This window comes from Aspergillus tubingensis (genome assembly GCF_013340325.1).
Source record: "Aspergillus tubingensis WU-2223L DNA, scaffold_4, whole genome shotgun sequence".
In the NCBI taxonomy this organism is placed as follows: domain Eukaryota; kingdom Fungi; phylum Ascomycota; class Eurotiomycetes; order Eurotiales; family Aspergillaceae; genus Aspergillus; species Aspergillus tubingensis.
The window spans coordinates 1934906-1954480 of NW_023336278.1; the positions used below are offsets into that span (position 1 = coordinate 1934906).

General features: G+C 48.8%; 9 protein-coding genes across 9 annotated transcripts; 5 read left to right on the forward strand and 4 right to left on the reverse strand.

The window, feature by feature from the left end:
• Positions 1 to 26: 26 nt before the first annotated feature.
• AtWU_03183 (phosphoenolpyruvate synthase) lies at positions 27 to 693 on the forward strand (the record flags this gene model as incomplete). Its single annotated transcript, XM_035498296.1, has 3 exons — positions 27 to 153; positions 273 to 401; positions 461 to 693. The coding sequence occupies 3 exons, from the start codon at positions 27 to 29 to the stop codon at positions 691 to 693; spliced, it is 489 nt and encodes a 162-aa protein (XP_035354189.1).
• Positions 694 to 1123: 430 nt separating this feature from the next.
• On the reverse strand, positions 1124 to 1814 carry AtWU_03184 (L-lactate/malate dehydrogenase; the record flags this gene model as incomplete). The annotated part of the gene is made up of 2 exons (XM_035498297.1): positions 1124 to 1497; positions 1565 to 1814. 2 exons carry the CDS (start codon positions 1812 to 1814, stop codon positions 1124 to 1126), a joined length of 624 nt encoding a protein of 207 aa, XP_035354190.1.
• Positions 1815 to 2583: 769 nt separating this feature from the next.
• On the forward strand, positions 2584 to 3618 carry AtWU_03185 (putative calcium/calmodulin dependent protein kinase; the record flags this gene model as incomplete). The annotated part of the gene is made up of 3 exons (XM_035498298.1): positions 2584 to 2932; positions 2993 to 3210; positions 3256 to 3618. 3 exons carry the CDS (start codon positions 2584 to 2586, stop codon positions 3616 to 3618), a joined length of 930 nt encoding a protein of 309 aa, XP_035354191.1.
• A 232-nt stretch (positions 3619 to 3850) lies between these two features.
• On the forward strand, positions 3851 to 5328 carry AtWU_03186 (putative protein kinase; the record flags this gene model as incomplete). Its single annotated transcript, XM_035498299.1, has 5 exons — positions 3851 to 4107; positions 4167 to 4513; positions 4568 to 4875; positions 4929 to 5094; positions 5147 to 5328. The coding sequence occupies 5 exons, from the start codon at positions 3851 to 3853 to the stop codon at positions 5326 to 5328; spliced, it is 1260 nt and encodes a 419-aa protein (XP_035354192.1).
• Positions 5329 to 5848: 520 nt separating this feature from the next.
• Positions 5849 to 6862, forward strand: AtWU_03187 (bZIP transcription factor; the record flags this gene model as incomplete). Its single annotated transcript, XM_035498300.1, has 1 exon — positions 5849 to 6862. The coding sequence occupies one exon, from the start codon at positions 5849 to 5851 to the stop codon at positions 6860 to 6862; it is 1014 nt and encodes a 337-aa protein (XP_035354193.1).
• A 154-nt stretch (positions 6863 to 7016) lies between these two features.
• AtWU_03188 (MFS transporter) lies at positions 7017 to 8588 on the reverse strand (the record flags this gene model as incomplete). Its single annotated transcript, XM_035498301.1, has 2 exons — positions 7017 to 8201; positions 8259 to 8588. 2 exons carry the CDS (start codon positions 8586 to 8588, stop codon positions 7017 to 7019), a joined length of 1515 nt encoding a protein of 504 aa, XP_035354194.1.
• Positions 8589 to 13129: 4541 nt separating this feature from the next.
• AtWU_03189 (uncharacterized protein) lies at positions 13130 to 14256 on the forward strand (the record flags this gene model as incomplete). The annotated part of the gene is made up of 2 exons (XM_035498302.1): positions 13130 to 13581; positions 13635 to 14256. The coding sequence occupies 2 exons, from the start codon at positions 13130 to 13132 to the stop codon at positions 14254 to 14256; spliced, it is 1074 nt and encodes a 357-aa protein (XP_035354195.1).
• Positions 14257 to 14601: 345 nt separating this feature from the next.
• Positions 14602 to 15240, reverse strand: AtWU_03190 (diacylglycerol acyltransferase family protein; the record flags this gene model as incomplete). The annotated part of the gene is made up of 1 exon (XM_035498303.1): positions 14602 to 15240. One exon carries the CDS (start codon positions 15238 to 15240, stop codon positions 14602 to 14604), a length of 639 nt encoding a protein of 212 aa, XP_035354196.1.
• A 1041-nt stretch (positions 15241 to 16281) lies between these two features.
• Positions 16282 to 17940, reverse strand: AtWU_03191 (MFS transporter; the record flags this gene model as incomplete). The annotated part of the gene is made up of 1 exon (XM_035498304.1): positions 16282 to 17940. The coding sequence occupies one exon, from the start codon at positions 17938 to 17940 to the stop codon at positions 16282 to 16284; it is 1659 nt and encodes a 552-aa protein (XP_035354197.1).
• Positions 17941 to 19575: the final 1635 nt, after the last annotated feature.

Consider the following 19575-nt stretch of genomic DNA (forward strand, 5'->3'; position numbering starts at 1 on the left):
ACGACCGACCAGTCTGGGCGCCGATCATGAAGCGCCCTGCGGCGATCATCACCGACCATGGCGGCCGCACGTCCCACGCTGCCATTGTCAGTTACGAGATTGGCGTCCCTGTCATCGTGGGCACCTATAATGCCACCTATGTGCTGTACTCGGGTAGGATATGACAGTCTTATGCTCATGAAGGGTTTGTGCTGGGGTGTAGGACTATCCACAGCTGTGAGGGCAAATGGATTTCACGAATTTGGTGGCCATGACTCCGTTTTGTCGCACAGTGGGCGAAGTAGAGGAGGTGTTGCGGGTGTCGGCAGATAATGGACTGCAGGTTCATTTGAAATTTGAGACTCCGTCAAACGTTGTCCTGGCGGAGCAGTTCCTGACGCACTTTGATGCGTTCTCGATCGGTTTGAAAGATTTCACGCAGCTGACACTGGAGTTTATTGTAACTCGGATGAGTTAGCAGAGCTGTTCAATGAGCAGGACAAGGCGGTTATGACCCTCATCGCGCAGGTTCTTCGGATCGCGCGTAGGGTTGGCTGCAAGGTGGGCATTTGTGGAAAGGCACCGAGTGATAATTCTAAGTTGTCGGTGATATCGGGTAGATTCGTGGTGGTGAAGAGGCAGGTGGTGGCGAGAGAGCAGAGTCAAAATTGGAAGAAGGCTGATGGATCTGGCGACAACAAGTGGATTCAATAGTTTTGATCTTTCGAACTCCAGTCCACTTCGTTACACATACGATACTTGCAAAGACATTCATTCGCGTGTTCTCATTGTTTAATCAAGCAACGCATAATCCCACTCACAAGGTACTTCGATCCCTACTACGGCCCTTCAGCCTCCTTCACCTTGTGAAACTCCTTCACCTTGTAATGCTCCCACATTATCCCCAACTTTATAACCCCCTTCTCAAATGTCCACTTCTCTCCCTCTCTCACCTTCACCTCCACCTCCCTGACCACCCCCTCCCTCCCCACCACAACTGGCCACGAATAACAACACCAATTATTACCCCTCCGATGACTTACCGTCCAGACGGTCCTTTTATCTTCCAACACCGCCATCGCAATACTGGCGGCTACAGCCCCCACCTCCAACGGCGTTCCTTCCTCACCAGCAACAATGGCCTTCATCCTGCCCTGGATATCTTCCTCCGCGTCGAGCCTCTCCTTGTTTGAAATCCCATCTCCCCCTCGGGAAGTCGGTCACCCAACAACCTGGCTCTTATTATCCCGTACCCGACCACACAAACCACCGTCTCTTCTGTCGTCCCCCCCAGGAAGCTAGATACCTCCTCCTGTAGCCGTAAAGTGTCAAGACAGGTCCCAACCCCGATGACTCGCTCCTTAGGCAGACGCGTGATATCTTGAGCCAGGGTAGTGAGCAGATCAACTGGGTTAGCGACGACTAGGATGACGGTGTTCGGGTTGATCGGCATCATCTCCTTGAGTATGCTCTTCAGTACAGTGGTCTTGAAATATACGTGTTCGTAGATGTCTTCTCCTATGCACGGGGATTAGCCAATTTTCCTTGTCAAGATCTGTACATTCGTATGTAAGGTAGTGATTACCAGGAGTAGGTTTCATCCCCTCAGTGATAATAACCACGTCAGCCTGACTTGCCTCTCGGTGCGTGGCCGCTTGAACTTTAGTCACGGATTCATAAAAGAGCGCGGCATCAGACAGATCGCGCACTTGTGCGTCTTGGAGTTCGGTATCGATGTCCACGAGGAGGAGGGTGGCTTGGATTTCTCGCCGAATTAGGGATAGGGCCGTTGAGGCGCCTACGGAGTCGAGGCCAATGAGGGCGATCGTTGCCATTCTTCTGAACCACTTTGGGGCTGGGATTGTTGTATAATCAATATGGAGATGAGGGGGAAGTCGAGCCCTTGAATTAAGGTGTAGGTCATTCGGTTCTGCTTATATAGCAGCCCCTGTTGTGGCGTCATGGTTACGGGACAACCCTGGTGAAAGTGTGTTCCGAAAACTATAGAGAGACGAGAATAAGAACGTATTCAGGTCATGAGAAGAGGTTATACCGCGGCTTATGCCTCCGTTGTGTTTCTCCGAGGGGTGGTGAGTGGAAGCCTGGTTGTCTTCTAGATCTGACACTTTGTATCCACATTCACAAGTCGTGGAGAGTAAAATTACCCTCCTGTTCTCGTACCAGATGTGAGTGCTACATGCAGGTTGGCTGCTAGAAACTTGTCCGCCTAGTAGCACCTGACATCATCATAATCAAGACCGATAATCTCTATTAGATTAGTGACAGACTACCTGCCAATGCCGCCCATATGCAGTATGTTAGTCATCATACCAACCATTGCCCAGCCCCTTTTTCCACTTTTTACACCCATGTTATTGCAAATCAGTGGAGCTTGTGTAGATGGAAATAACTCCAAATATCATTCCTCCACTATATGAAAGCTCTATCTGATTGGGCTTGAGTTCCGCGTCCTATGACTACAAAATCTTATTGAAACACCACTATGTTCCAAAGAACCCTCCCAAGGCTGGCGAAGGCAACTCCCGACTACGTTGGAGCAACCGGATCTCACTATCGCTTCCGAAGCATGATCCAGAAGAGGCCATGCAGGGGTCGCATTTGGTTGGCGATGTCTCTAACCTCTCTCGCTCCTTTTGGGTAGCTTTGCTTATAGAGTTCAGGTCCGGGCAAAACAAGTACATCTTAAAGGACATAACTCGCGATATCTACGACAAGTTCACTGAGGAGATACAACCGCGATTGTGTATAACAAATCATATACGGCTGCCATGTGACAGTATATCAGGTCAGCGAGTCTTTGTCTACAAGTATATGACGGACGACTTCCTGAGCCTGGTGAAGAGAGGCATATCGACTCGAGCTCGCAAGCAGATTCTGAAATCTTGCTTGCTAGGTATCGCTGAAATTCATGAGCAGCAGGTCGTGCACCTTGGTAATAAGCAATTGATCCGACTCCTGAGCCCACCGGGCCATCCGTGCTGATTTGACTCAGACAGTAAGCTGGACAATATCATGGTCGATTGCCGTGATAGAGAAGAAGAGACCGTAGTCGAGAAGGTCCTACTTACCGATCCCGAGAATGCCGCTTACCTGCCGAAAGGTAGGTGCATAAAAGGTATGCTCGCTGGAAACGACAACTGGCGCAGTCCGGAAGCACACTTCAGGGGAGAACTCAACAAGCCAACAGACATGTTTGCTTTTGGGATTGTAGTAAGTACATCTGAAAACTTAGACGAGCAATATTGACATGTTTAGTGTCTCTATGCGGTGTTGGGACGTGCTATCTTTGGCATCGATGACGATTTCCGCTTCCATGAATCGCAAGGTGCATTGCCCGCTATGATGCGTCTTCAGCGTCAAGTTTCATACTTTGGCAACAATGAAGGCATTAATGGACTGCTGAAACATATTGGCGATGACGAGGTTAATTGCCAAGTTCTGCGGATGCTGTGGGATGAAAGATCAGAAGAATACACACCATACAAGCCATTCTCACAGTGGGAGGACCATACGGAACCGAAATTCAGGGATTTTATCGGGCAGCTGATGAATCTGGACCCTGCCAAGCGACTAACTGCCCGTGAAGTCTTGGAACATCCATGGTTTTCAGATTTTTAGTATCTCTCCATATGCTACACGACTAAATTCAACCTTGAGATTCTGTGTCTGTAGATAAACGTATAATAGACTGATCAGTGTGGATATTTTGATATCCTGCTATTTTCGGTCAGATCCGCGCGGGAGACAGTGGGTCCAGATCCCCTTACATGGGGCCCGTGCTTGCCCAGGATTCCTTTGGTCCTCCGACCTCCCATGGCATGTACCACCAGACACGGATCTTACATCCAAAATGGCAACACCGTGGAGGTCTCTGAGAATTTCGGTCAACAAAGTATTCAAATCAAGTCCTTATAAGCAATCGAATGTGCCGAGGCAAACTTTATTACCGGCTGCAGAACTGATAGAAGAAGAGTGCACTCCACGTTATAAGCCAGACCACTATTACCCTGTCCGCCTCTATGATATTCTCAACGACAGGTACCAAATCACTGCCAAACTGGGTTGGGGAACCAGTTCAACAGTATGGTTAGCTCGTGATTTGAATCGGTATGTTCTACTGCATCGTTAAAGCCGTTCGGCATAGACTCAGACTAATATGATAGTAGATGGCGCTGGTGTTCAGCACGCTACGTTGCAGTCAAAATCAAGGCAGATAACTATGCAACAAAGGAAGACGCTGAAAGGGAACTTCGAATTACTGAAAAAATTACGCGCGCAAATCCACGACATGTAGGCCGGAACTTTGTTAACACGTTGCTCGATTCCTTTAATTTACCAAGTCCTCATGGTCCTCATGTTTGCATGGTGTTTGATCCATTGTGTGAGCCTCTATGGATGCTTAGACGGCGGTTTCAAGGGGATGTGCTTCCATTGGACGTTCTCAGACCTGTTGCCAAATTGATTATGGAAGGGCTTGGCTATCTCCACTCTGAATGTGAGGTCGTTCATACAGGTATGGCTTCTGAGCAAAAGAAAGGCAAGCTGTGAATTACTAATAATTAGTTAGACTTAAAATCCGACAATGTTCTCATGGCTCTCCGTGACCACTCCATACTTGATAGAGTGTCTCAGGATGAAGTAAAAGAACCACTGCCTCAGAAACAGCTCGAAGACCGAACAATATACCTTTCGAGAAATCACTTCGGCGTGGAAGCAAACAGCTTGGGCAGACCAGTGATCACTGATTTCGGACTGGCTGTGGAAGGGTCTCAGACTCATTACCATCCCATTCAACCAGATAGTTTCAGGGCCCCAGAGGTTATTCTTGGAGCAGGTTGGAAGTACAGTGCCGATCTATGGAACCTGGGTGCTTTGGTATGGCTTATTGCTCGCTTCGCAGATATTGTAAGTTGCTAATAATGATCCAGCTTGTGGAACTAGCCCACGGCAGTGGTCCTTTTGATGGACCAGACTCTAATCACTCTACCTTCACGGAGGAAGCTCATCTGGCTCGCATTATATCGGTACTTGGACCTCCACCTGTGGATGTGCTTCATGAGGCGAAGTATGCTTCTCGATATTTTGATACTGAAGGTAGTCACTCTTCTCGGCTAGCAATGGTGGAGCTTTACTGATCTCAATGCAGGCAATTTCAAGCATCCAGGGCTGATCCTAGAGAGTGGAGGACTTGAAAAAACTCTTCGCAACGTTGAAGGTGACGATAAACAGGCCTTTATTAACGTAATATCGCGAATGCTGCGGTGGAAAGAAGATGAGAGGGATACTGTGCAAGGGTTACTGTCGGATCCTTGGTTTCGGGGGCTGTAGGAAGCTGGCCTTCCCATATATAGACTTAATCTTAGTGCGGCGTATGTGAGCAAACAACAATAACAGATGTTGAATCATTCACTGTAGCCAGGTATCATCTGAACTTCCGCACCCTCTTCTGTCTAGTGGTCGCTGACCACTTCTTACACTAATCTATAACCGCAATCTTGAGCTCTCATAGATCAAATCCCAGATATGACCAACCCTACGTCTTGACAATAGATCACAAATTATAACTAGCAAGCACTATGTCACATACATGACTTGGCTATTGCCAAGTTGACAACCAGCCCGATGTGATTATTGCCACAGCCCATGGTACTTCCACACACCCTCACCAATGACCTTCGTCCCGGACATGCACAACTTGTGCCGTGACGCAGTGCATAACTCCACCCCCGACATTAGTCCCTCTGACTTTATCTCCGGCTTTATTCCACAACTTAATCTCAGGCTTAGTCTCATTTCCAGAATCTATCCCAGCTCACACTAAATTCCTTCTACAGCACCATCGGCACACATGTCCCTCTCCTCGGCAGAAAAAAAGCGTCTCCGAGACCGTCGCGCCCAACAAACCCTGCGCACAAAGAAGCAGCAATACACCGCGCAGCTAGAAGACAAAGTGGCGCACTGCGAGCGCTACCACGACGACAGCGGCACGCAGCATCTCCTACAAGTAATAGAGGGCCTGCAACGAGAGAACCAAGTCCTACGAAATCGCCAAGAGGGACTAAAGTCATTGATCACATCGTGGGAAGATCCGTCATCATCCCCATCGCATCTACTGCAACCACAACCACCGACGCAACTTCCACTACCGCCAATCCAGTCATACACCTCAACACCAAAACCATCATCGTCATTATCACCACAACCACCACCACAAACCAACAAGGAAGAATCAATACCACCTCTCTATTCCCTCCTCCCTCTGCACTCAGACCTCCCCACCACCCCTTCCCTTCTCTGGCTCACCCTCCCCCCATCCACAATCATCTCCTGCCCTCCCTCCCCTCACCCCCTCGACCTCCTCTACGGCACCAACACCAACCCCCTCGCCAACACCATCTACACCAGCTCCCTCCGTCGACCCCTGCGCGACCCTGAGCGTCTCGCCTTTGGCTGGCTCAGCTACCATTACAGCAAATGGCTCTTCAACCCCACCTCGGAGACATTCGCTAAGCTGCCGACCTTCATGCACCCCGTTCAGGAACAGCTGCGTATCCCGCACCCGGCGTCACTGGATATGTTAATCTGGCCTGAGATCAGGGTGACGTTGATCCGCGAGTGGGAGGTGTATTCACGGCAGAGGGACGATCTTTTTGGGTTTCTGGCGTGTTGTATGAAGGTGAGGTGGCCTTGGGGAGAGAGTCTCTTGGAGAGGGACGAGAAAAATGAGTTGGTCATAAAGACGCGGTTCAGAAACATGTTCATGTGTAAGGAGGGATGGGGAATAACGAGGGAGTTTGTGGACGTTTGGCCGGATGTTGTTAGAGGGGTGGATGTGGGAGAGGTGTTGATGGAGATTGGGTAATCTTCAAATCAATCTGTACTATTATTATCTTCTGTTATATTATTCGTATCTCATATTTAATGTATACATGCACATATGTATGTCTATCATCTATAAATATGCCCACCAAAACTTTTTACAACACAAAGAAAATGCACCAGTGGCCGTAGGGGCATTAATCCAAATTCACAACCCACTTCTCCCGAATCTTCTGCCCATAGCGATTGAACAAAATCGGCACGGGCACGAACGCCAACGCCAAAAATCCGAGCAAGGAGTTCCCCCACCCGAGCCCCAAACTGCTAAACAGCTTCGGCCCAGCAAGCGGCAACACCGCACCGACCAACGATCTCGTCGCCGTAAGCGCCGCATTCGCACTGGCCGCATACGCCGGATAGCAATCAATCACGTACGTCTGGATCGGCATATAGATGCCCATCATGCCAATGCCGAACGGCGCCATGCCGATGATCGGCACGATCCACTGAACCTCGTACTTAGCGGACCAGCCATACCAGAAGAAGCTGATGGGGAGGAAGCAGGCGAAGATGATCATCGTGGGGAGACGCATTTCGGGCTGGAAGATGCCGTTGTTGCGGGCGGTGAGTTTGACGACCATGCGGTCACTGGTCATTGCGACGGCAGTCATGCCGATGAAGAAGCCCACTCCAATACCTAGGTAGGAGAGGCCCGCGAGACCGGTGGAGAAGCCGTAGGTCTGTTCGAAGACGGAGGTGATGGTCGTGAAGAAGAGGTAGAGGAGGCCGTAGACGAAGGCCATGTAGATGGAGAGGAGAAGGACGATGGGACTCTTGCAGATGAGGATGATGGGACGACGAAGGCCCTGCATTAGTGCCTGGGAGACGGTCGGGGGTGTCGTGCCCTGGGAGATGTCGTAGGCGCTGCGAAGTTCAGGACGGTTGAGTTCGCGTGCGAGCTTGGCTGTTTTCCAGCGAATTAGGACGGGCGCGTAGGTTTCGCGGTTGAGGAGCTCGATGCAGGCGCCGATGGTGCCGCTGGCGATGAGCAGGATCCAGAATACCCAGCGCCAGCCGATGGTTTCGCCAATGAAGCCGCCGGCGATGGGGCCGACGACGGGGCCGATTAAGGGGCCCATGGCCCAGATGGAGGTAGCCATGCCACGCTGGGTATGGGGGAAGAGGTCGGCGATGACGCCGGCGCCTAGGGTGATGCAGCCGACGCCGCCCATGCCGGCGAAGAGACGAAAGACGATCAAGGCGGAGAGGTTGGGGGCGAGCGCGCAGCCGATTTGCCAGACGACGAAGAACCAGTTTGCGGCGCTCAAAGTGATGCGGCGGCCGTAGATTTCGCTAAGGGGAGCGAGGAAGAGGGGGCCGACCTGGGGTTGTTAGCATGGGAGGGGTTGATGATATGGGGAGGGTAGGAGGGTGCGTACTGTGTAGCCGAGAAGGAAGATGGTGACACTGAAGGAGAGGAGGGTTTCATTGGTGACGCCAAAGTCGGCAGCCACGTAACTGATAGCGGGGGAGAACATGCTCGACGCCAGCGGCGAGATGAAGGTAAATGAGCTCATTAGGGCGAGGAGCATCCATTTGCGTTTCGGGGCAAAGTTTTGCGGGTTGTTGGGGTCATCTTGACCGTCCCAGCCGATGATACCCTTGTCGAGATCGGTTTCGGGGTAAAGCGCGGCAATAGTGGTGGTGCTGGATGCGGGGGACTGGACTGGAGAAGTGGGCTTCTCGGATTGATCCTCGAGGTCGGGCATGATGAGGATGACAGTTGGGTTCTGCACAAGAAGAAAGAGAGACTAGGGTGGAATTCGTGAAGATGGAAAATGGGAAAGCCATGGCGGATGGGGTGTTTTTAAAATAGTCTGGACGGAGATAACGGCATGCATAATTTGCAGGATATAATAATGTGCAAGAAAAAGCGTTTGTCGTGACATGCAGAGCCGCTGGGATTGATGGCTAATCTGGTTGGAGTTTGTTAGGGCATCCCTGATCAGGCGAGTCAGCGGGATATCAATAGCCACTTAATATGTGGCAATAAACTGAAGATGGAGGCGCTGAATCAGTGGTGGGTCCGAGAGAAAGAAAATGCGGTGGAATAAGGCTCCCCGAACGTGGCAATCCGCATAACCTTTCCGCGGTTGTGCAAGTTATGCACCAGATGGAATAAGATCGAAATGGAAGTCTTTGTTATGAACTGCAGCGGTGAATAACATGATCGATTGGCATGGTCTTATTCCCCCATGCTAATCATGCAGCAACATGACGTGTAACCCTACCAGTAGCTACAATACTTTCTTGTCTGCTTACCTTGTCTTGTGTCAGCTTGGCTTATCCCCGGCGAGGCCGACCGATGCTGCCATCACCTGGCAATTCCAGCCGAAGGATCAGGAATCATCCAGTAACCCCTGACGACCCAATCATCGTCGCCAAGCACAGACATGCCATGCGGTGGAAGTGAAACTGTGATCCGCTATCAGGCTGAATGGTTTCCCACGTTGACACCGCATGGCAGGTATTGCACACCACGTCAGAATCTGCCGGTTTCACATGCTTTGCTTGCACACCCGAAGTAAGGATAGCTTCATGTTGCTCCACTGCCTGATCAGCCCTGCCTCGGGATGCCGTAACAACAACCCGACTCTCTTCATCACAAGCCTGAACCCGAGCCGATAACAATAAACATTTACTTAATATCAGCTTGGCGAGTCTTGTCCCGTGGGAATGAACTAGTCGAGACCATACAGCTTGGATGTCTCTCATAAGGATACGCCATGTGGGTACTCGTCCCGATTGGTTCGCATCATCTCGCCCGATCACATTCCGGCGAGCACCGCGCGCATATGACTCCTTCGTTGGCAGTCAGGCCAGAACTCTTATCATACAGCATTTGGTCTACCCAACGCGCGCTCCTCTGGGCTTAAATCTCGTGTGGATACGAGTTGGCTGTCTGTGCGCTGCGGCTGGAACATTGGAGTGGTGTCGGGAATTTCCGGCTTTTTGCAGGCGATGTATAGGAGGCTCAATTCATCCCTAGAACTTCCTTGTCGTGTGATGGCTAATCATAGAAGTTGGTTGAAAGTCTGTTGTGGACTTCTAATTTCTTTGTGGTTGAATTACAGGGTGAATTTCTAAGATGAAGTCGTAGTCACTTAGACGTTGAGTACACGACCTAATAAGGAGTGCTGTTTCCGAATGAATGATCTAGCATTACAATATATTCACAATGATATACTCAATGGCACTGGATCGGGGATGCTGAAAATGCTCTGCTGCAAGCCCTTCACTTTCTTCACTGCATAATATATAACTCTACTTCTGCTCTCCTATCTTGCTACTCTTCATATTCTCTATATAAATAATATTTCCTCACATATAAATAATATGCTAGGACCCTCCGAAGGGATACCGCATCCTTAGTTCCAAGTGGATAGCCCGAGAAACTATATATCCTTTCAGACAGACATACACGCAAGTACAACACAGAACCTGCAAATGATTAGTCGGATGATGATGATGAAGGCCATGCACGCTATACTGCCCAAGTTATCTTCTCGCAATACTGGTCGGTCGGGAATTGGCAAATGCAGCCGGAGAGGACTGAAGTTATTCCTAACTCCACCTGTTTGTTGCCGACTACTATATAAGCCTTTCTTTACCATTACAAACAAATTGGAAGATCTGATGCACTCCACCCATGCTCAAAAAATAGCAGCCGCAAACGGGTTTCTGAGAACTGACAGGTTGTAGACTGGCAAGAATTCAAAAGGAGATAAAGTCTCCTTCCGGTCCACAAATATCCCACTGCTTAAGCGACCAATCAGTGATGTTTCTCCATCATTGATATTAATTTTTATCGACATTTTATTCATCGCAGCAAGATCCGTATGTTAGGGAAAAAAGATAACATCGATTGCCAGAAGACCTCAATACACTGCTGACTTCACTTGCTATCTGCGACGCATATGCCTAGTAACCATGTGTATACGGCTAGAGGTCTTCGGCACTATTGCGTAGACACTTCCTATATGGTATTGCTGTCAACGATGGCACGTTTGGCAGAGATATATATTAGGATGTGGACAGTCATGAAAATGTCAGCCACGTTTATCAGGTCTGAAATCAAACATGAACCTCGAGATAGTAGACTCAGAGACTGAGCTCCTATCGATACCTGAACACAGCCAGGCTCAATGCCTGCTGCGGTCTTTATCTTCCTCAACTAACATATGATGAAAGCTATGCGTTGAAGTCATCCATTACATGAATCAATAAAGATCCTGTTTGCATGGTCTTGATAAAATGCGGAAATCTGCTAGTCATGTGATTATACATATCTGGAAATATCAGAATTACTGGTTTAGATGGTCAATTAATGGTGTTTCTATAAAGTGATGCACCGGCTTATATTCCATTCCTTGCTATCTAGTATCTATTGCGGCTACTTGGCAAGGACATGTGAATTACGAACAGGCGAGGGGTACGCGCTGTGAGGGTTCGAAAGAAGCCAGTGTCAACGCCGCCTTCCTCTCCTTCTTAACCGCTATTGCGGCGCTTCTCGATCAGCCTATTAAGCGCCAGTGGTCGACTGGCAGAAGGACGTTGACGGTAGACTTTGGCACACCGCAGCGTAAGCGGCAATACGTCGCTTATACTGATGGCCAATTAGAGGAGGTCTCCAGTCATCGGATTATGGCACCCGTCGAGTGCAAAGCAGGGGCCCGGTGACGACATTCTCCAGGTGTTGATATGCAGGAGGTGGCACAGCTGGTGGCATGGGTGAAGCAACACCCCGCTAGGCCAGGGGCTGATAATCGAGTACTCCTGTCCAAAGTTGGCCTTGAGCTTTATATCTCTGTTTTTCGCAATCAAGAATAGAATTAATACGCTTGTCGCAGCAAACAATACGGCGGAATTTGGCCCAGGATCCGACACATATCGAGGCTATAAAGACCCTCGATCTCGACACGCAACAGCCATGATTATGAAGTTACCGGAGATATTGAGAAGACTTTTTTGAGTCCCTGACAAGTGATGGTAATGGCTTGGATGATCAGATTTGATATATGCCATGAGTTACTGAGTGATGTTGTCAAACTCTCGGTTGGAGTCTCCACCGTGAGGGTCTAGAAACACAGATCCGAAAAGGGGCTCCAGGGAGTGGACAACTGAATGCGAACTTCCCTATAATGGAAGCAAGTATTTCAGCCTCATCATATGTGCTGAGGTCCGCGACATCTTACAGGTAGGACTAAATATATCCTTGTTTAACCTTACGCAAAATATCAATCAAGCTTCCTAGATAAGAGTGAAAAATTACACAAAGCTCTGGAAGGTCTATTAGCCAACAGGTTACTCCATGCAGAGAGCTCAAAGGTCAAAGTAATATTTCCACTCTATCACCCCAAATCAAAAGCTTAGACTAACAAGCTGGTTTTGCCGTATGAGGACAGGCTTTAGTTCTTCACCAGCTATATTGATGAAGATGGGTGTTCGAGCAAGTCAGGGCGCAATTACCGGGGAATTGAGAGCTCTTATGGTTATAGTTGGATGTATGACTTCGACATCGCAAAGCATCTAATATTCTCCAATGATTGAGATATGTGGTTTGAAGAATACCATTGCCGCTAGGGACGGAGAAAACACCATGTATGCTAGCAGCGTCAGCATCTCGTTACCAGCTGCCATGACCGCAGGCTATGATGGTCCGGTACTGTTCAACGTAGCTCACATGCGCACTCTCGAACACCTAGCAGGGCCGGAACTGACCCTACGAAAAAGGAAGTCAAAACTGCTAACACAGACATGAAGAGATTTGCCTCTGAAGCAAAGACTCGATATAAAACAGTTACTAATAAAAGTGAAGGGTCGCAAAACCTCTGTAAAACTTATACTTTATTATATCCCTTCCAAACCCTATATGGCGGGACGTGTAGTTGTAGAATGATAGCGTCATGAATGCAGTCGATAACCATGGCCTGCGTAGCACGACGGCCGGATAAACAAAATAGGAGTGGATGATAAAGAAATCGAAGTATCCCCGGCTTCTGAAAGAGAATCATCCACTACATCAAATTCGATAGTAGAGTCTATGTACACCGCGATTCGTAAAGCATCGTGGCGCCAATCAGATGGCTGCTATCACGTGGGAGCTGCCGTTGGAGATTGAGCCATCGGCCCTTGCACACAGGGTTATAAATGCCAAGGTCAGCGCTCAAGTCTTCGCATCCTCCGACTGCATCTCTGCATCATCATTTGAATACGCATATTGATTCAACGTAGCAATCTCATATGCATCATGGCTACTTCTAGCCTTGACTACTCTGTTGACCAAGAGATTGCTGGCTTCTTTGAGCGAACTACGGCGACTCGCTCGGCCTGCGATACTTTTGCAAGAGAACATCTTGGTGGTGAAGTCGTGCCGGTAGCTATGCAGGGAGTATGCAGCTATACAGTCTATGCTGGGCCAAATGATGAGTTTGTCGTTCAATTCCGCATCAAGTCTTCTCGTTTAAGCATGGAGACAGTAAATCTGGCACGCACCATTTATGGGGGTTTTGCTCCTAACGTCGTATTTAAGGGACAGATTGGGGAAGATGTGGAGGGAAAAGAGACCCTTTATATCTATGTCATGGATAGAATACAGGGAATTAGCTACTTGGATTTCATCCTGGCCCATAACAATCAGTTTCCCGAAAATTCAGCCGAGTTTTCTTCATGGCGCAAGAATCTGGTAATCGACATAGCGAAGTATGTCTAGTGCACCACGTTGCCTGCCAAATTCCTGACTAGTGACATTATAGGTTCTTTGCCCTTTCGTGGAAATCACCACAAGTTGTTGATCAGAGCTACCGCGATAGTCTATATCATCAATATAAGAGCGAGCTTGAGTTACTACTCATTTCTCTGCCGGACCGATTTCGCCCCTTGATCCAGAAATCAATCAGTTCTTTGCCTGCTATCTTTTCTCTCCCCATGGTGTTACTACATAGGGATTTTGGGGTCTGCAATATCATGGTGAACGAAACCACATGCAATCTAGTTGGAGTGGTGGATTGGGCCGAAGCAGAGGTTGCACCATTTGGCCTAAACCTCCACTCTCACCAACGACTGATAAGTAAAATTCATCTCAAAACAGGTTGGATCAGGTACGATGATTACTCCAGATTGGAGGATATATTCTGGAGCACTTTCAAAAATGAAGCTGGAGGACTGAGCGATGAGACAGTCAAGACAATCGAAGCAGCGAGGATTGTTGGCTTGTTTTTGTCCCGCGGCTTCACTAATCGTCTTTCAAAGACCACGGAGGCAGTACCTATTCGAGATGATGAAAGTGGAGCATACAACATGCGTGACCTAGATGGGTTGTTAATAAATCAGGCCACGAGGTTTATAGATCTGGCAAAAGGGGAGGATGTACCTTAGAAGGTTCCTATAATGTCTCGTAGTGACTTTAGCGAATGGCTGTCCATCGTATAGAGAATAACTACGCCCATTGGTCCCTATAGATAAAGAGATAATAAACATATTATGTTTACGTTCCACAGCGCAACACCCTAGCTTCTGCGGATTGCTGCAAACTTATACCTCAATATTAGGCTTCTCAATTTAAACAGAAGCTGTTATCACAAGTGCAAGCCGATGTCAACATGGGTGTGTCTATATACGATCAATGGAAACTATAGTTTTAATCGTAATGATAGTAAGGTATTAGTTAGTTCCTTGCCCTGGTGATCATGGCAAAGGGTGTATATTTGCTCCATTGGTTTATCAGACAACTTCTGACACAGGGGAGCGACTTGACAATGATGCTCCTGCCATCAATCGGAGTCTTGCCTCCTCAGGTTCCCAGTCTGGGTTTGTGATGTTTTGCTTTGCCTCCTCTAACCAGGCATTCCACGCTTCCGAATCAGGTAATAAACGAGCTTCTTTAACCCACCCAACCTCGCCCGTTTCCCGGATCGCAAACCAGAGTGCATACGTATAATTAGCGGATTGTTTATGTTTGGAATCATTCACTGTAAATGTACGTAAATCCCAGAATGTTTGCCCATTAATCAGCACTGAGATGGCCCAGTAACAAAAGTTCAGCAGGATGTAGGTAACAGCGATAGCTGTCTGCATTGTCCACCCGCAGTTGCTTAGAAGAAGCACGGAGATCATGAGTAGAACGGTGCTGGCCCCCATCAGGAATTTGAAGAGAGTTTCATCCGGCTCCAAGGTATACTTGTAATGTTCTGGGTTTAAATATAGTTCCTGAGCGATATCCTCGGTGCACTGAACGACAATAACAGCACCATTGCGGGTCTTTATAACAAGTTTCTCTTGCTCGTTGGCGTGTTCTTCTCTCCTCTCGAGTTCCGGATAGGAATGCTGCGAAAGACATGCAAGGCTGCTGGATATCGACATGGTGATTATGGCAAGCAAACCGACACCATCGTGGAGAATGATCGACCAAATAGCCAAACCAATCGTTAAGAGAACAGATGCTAATGTAAGGATATTCATGGGGCAGAGAAATTGCAGGCTGATCCTCGTTCTAGCGGGTTCGTGATATTCTTCCAGGCTACCGGGTTTGGCTTCAGTGTAGTAGCGTTCCGTATGACGGATGCGATGAGCGCGAAATTCATAAGGTTCCAAGTTGTCCACCTCATGGATTGGATAAGTCCGGCGAAGTAACCCATTTGATTGTAAGTTCTCCCTGAATTTACACCAATGACAGACACATTGGTAACCGGTGGCAGCTGGGTCGTCGAACCCGTGTTTAAAATGGCTTGCGGTGCCGGTAAAAGTCGCGGTAGAGCACAAAATGGTGAAGCCAGTATAAGATGCTTCTGCCTCTCGATGATGGACTCCCCAATTACAGCCAAGAGACTGACAGCATCAGAATGCCAGCCTTTATCAGACGTGTCTCGGGCACCGGTAAACCAAGTCATGTCGGCAGTGAAATGATTAACGATAGTTCTCAAGCTTTACGCCACCGTCTGTGCTGAAGAAAAGAAAATGGGAAATCCGAATGAGGTCAAGACACTGTGTGACACCAGAAGTCTCCGATTTGATAGAATACAATCGATGAAGGCTTGGGGAAAGCTTAAGTTTTATGTTAGCGCACTCATAACTTGGCAGTGTCTCGATCTGCATGGATGCCCAATTTGTAGAGGCGGCACGTCGACAAGGCTGTAGAAGGAATGGAGGATGCTAAATCACCGGCGTTCCTCGGGGAACCAAGGGGGAAAGACTAGGCGGGGTTGGCACCCAAAAAAAGCAAGCATGAGCAAAGCTGAAAACGAATCCGACAACCATATGAGATAAGGGACAATAAAAGGCAAAGCAGAGTAGGGAAGAATTTTGCAATTAAAAGGCGTAAAACATTAATCTATCCATATATCCAATCTAATAATCTGTTATCATCATTACTACCCCATACCCATCTACCCTCTATCTCCAAATCTATTCCTTCCTCCCCAACTTCTCCCTCAACCTCCCGCCAAAGAAATAGAACACATACGGAATAAACACCATCCCGACCCCAATAAACGCCAACAACCACGACGCCCACTGCAAACCCAAGCGATCATACATCTGGGTAATGAACAACGGGAAGGCCGCGCCTCCACCCGATCTCAAAAACACCTTTGCAGCCAGCGCCGAAGCCGCATACTTCTGATAACTATCAATGATATAGTTATTGACCGCATAATAGCACAGCACCATGCCGAACCCAAACGCGATTCCTGATGATGCCGGCCCGACCCAGATGATATGCTTGAACGAAGTAGCACCGAGAATAAAGAGCGAGATAGGCACGAACGGCGCACCGATCAGCGCCCCGATGAGTCTATCTTCCGGGGTAGGTGGACGAGAGAGACATATACGGTGGAAGTGCTTCTCGACGAGGGGTGTAAAAAGGAGAGAGAAGCCCGCGCCGATAAGGATGGGAATGAACATCAGTCCGATCTGGCCGTCGTTGTAGTTGTACAACTTTCCGAAGATGACCGGGTAGGCGAAGAAGAAAGCATAGAGCATGCTGTAGATGAGCACGATGTACATGCACATGAGATCGAGGACGGGTTCGGTCAGGATCATAGTGATGGGGCGAATGAGGCTGGTGCGGATGATATCGTGCAGGGTGAGCTTGTGCTTCTCCTGCTCCGTGATGATGTTGGGGTTTCCCGTTTCTTTGCGGAGACGGGCAGCGCGGCGTTTAAGAATTACGGGGGCGTATGTCTCTGGAATTAGACCGACGAGGATAAGTACGGCGCCGGCGAAGGCCATGTTAGTCCAGAAGAAGAGGTCGAGACGGTGGGCACCGACGGTGATCCAGCCGCAGACGATGGGACCGATGACGGGTCCGCAGTAGGGGGCCGCGGCGAAGAAGGCGATAGCCATGCCGCGGTCTTCGAGGTTCCAAATGTCGGCAATTGTGCCGCCGGCAAGAGAGAGACCGGAGCTGGAGAAGACACCGCAGAGGAAGCGGCAAACGAGAAGGCCGCCGATGTTTGGGGACAGGGCGCATGGGATGTTGAAGATGGTGTAGAGGACGAGAGAGATGATGTAGACGGGACGGCGGCCGATTATTTCAGACAGAGGGGACCAGAGAAGAGGGCCGACGGCAAATCCGCAGACCATGATGGAGCAGGTGAGGGTTGCGACTTCGAGGGAGACGTGGTACTTTTCTTCGATGAGGCCGAGGCCACCGGTGACAATGGCGGAGCCGTAGGCAACACAGACGACAAGGAGAGAAGCGATCATTGTGACGTACCAGCGGTAGGTACGAGACCAGTTGAAGGGATTTTCGGGATCGTTAATGGTGAAGGTGACGAATTCTGCTGGTTCTTTGGCTTTCTCGATGTCGGAGCTGGATGTGTGATGCGAGGATGTGCGGGAGCGCATCTGTTCAAGGGTTCTTTCGGGGACAAGGCCAGTGTTCGTCTCGACGGTGTATTCCTCTGGAAAGACTGGGTCCTCTTCTCGACCGACATCGGGATAGTTGTAGTCTGTCGGTGGTGCTTTTTCTGATATTCCGCGGTTCTCGAGGGATTGCCTCGTTTCTGTCCTGTATAGGGCAGGATGGGATGGGCCATTGGCCGGGTCTGGTGTTGATGACATGATGTGATTATTATTAAGTCTAGATGGAAGTGTCTAGATGAAATAGTCTATTGCAGTTGAGCTGATGTTGATGGTATATAGAACTGGAACTGTAGGGCTTTATATACTTCAGTTGATGATTCCATGTATACGACACGCCGATCCATCTCCGATGCCGAGCTATCGCCGGTGCCGCCATTGGGCTGATGCCGTTCCCGATAGACCTGATAAACAGGTTAGCTACAACCAAGAGTGAGAAATTTTCTTCCTTTCAACACTTACAGTGAATCAGATATCCCAGGTTAACAGATAGCTAACTAGTCAGGGGCAATCCAGATAATCCAGATAATCCAGATAATCCAGATAATCCAGATAATCCAGATTGCATGGGTTTTATTTCAGAGCCGCAGCTGTGCCTGTCACACCACAGCTGAACTACCCTGACATCTTCAGAAGTGCGGTTTCACAGCAGAGAGCTTCTTTACACAGGGTATATTACGAGTGCATCAACGGAATGACTGCAGTCTACCTGCTATACGACCAGATGCGATGTTGCACGGCACGAAGCTCCGAGTCAATCTCATTGCAGCAACACCAATGCATGGAAACACGTCATCCCCTAGCTGAGTGAATAAAAATCTGCAGTTCCATCAGATCAACCAGGGACGGGATGCTTAATCGCGCAACAAGCAGATCCCGGTTACGAGCATTCCAGAATGTGGCTGATAGCTACCATGCGTCAATCGGCATCTCGGATATGGTTCGGTGCCGAGATTATCCCGAGAGGCCAATGATAGGTGGACTGCTCAGCTTCGAGAAAACTCCGAACAGAATCCTGCAAGAAACAAAGGGCCTAACCTCCGATATATCACTGGTTAGAAGCGAAACCGGAAATCAAAATACGGGCCGAGACCATTCTGCGATTGACATGCCACTAAAAAGTAATAGCGGGTGGTAAGTTACAGCAGGGTATCTAGTAGTGGATTACAGTCATCGTCAAATATATAGATCTGTCATAACCGCATCACAACTACCTCCAACTTGTCAGTGCCAGATATATATAAGTTTGAAGCCATCCACTCCAGATTTAGGACGAGTTCATGAGTGTAGCATGCACATGATAATATCGTCCGTGTTGAAACTAGTTTTATGATCGTTGTATCAAGCCCAGCCACCGTTATCATGAGAATCAGATGGTGAACTGAGTGGTTCTGGAAAGCTCGCGCAAGAATTCAAAGAAAAGATCATCCAGACTACCAGACATTCAATACCGAGGATTTTCATAGCAATCTTGTAGATGAGGACGATTCCCATCCACTTGGACGCTTCTGCGCTAAGGACATGATCCGTGCGAGAAATCGCCAGTTATCACCTTAGCTTTTTTGTCCCCTTGATCACGATCACTCAGAGTAATCGCGCAATGTGAACGATATACAGGGGGAATACCGTGCCAATCAATCACGCACCCTTTTCAGGAGTTCTCCTGTGACCAAGTAGTAGTCAGCCCCCTTAGGGCGTCATAGCGCATGCCCCAGTCCGAGCTTTACTGCAGCACGCCATAGAGGCCGACATAGTCCCCATTAATGCACCACCACGTCAGCCAAACGAGCGTCGGTCACTTCAAGCCTGGGAATATGGCAACCACCGACTGTGCTA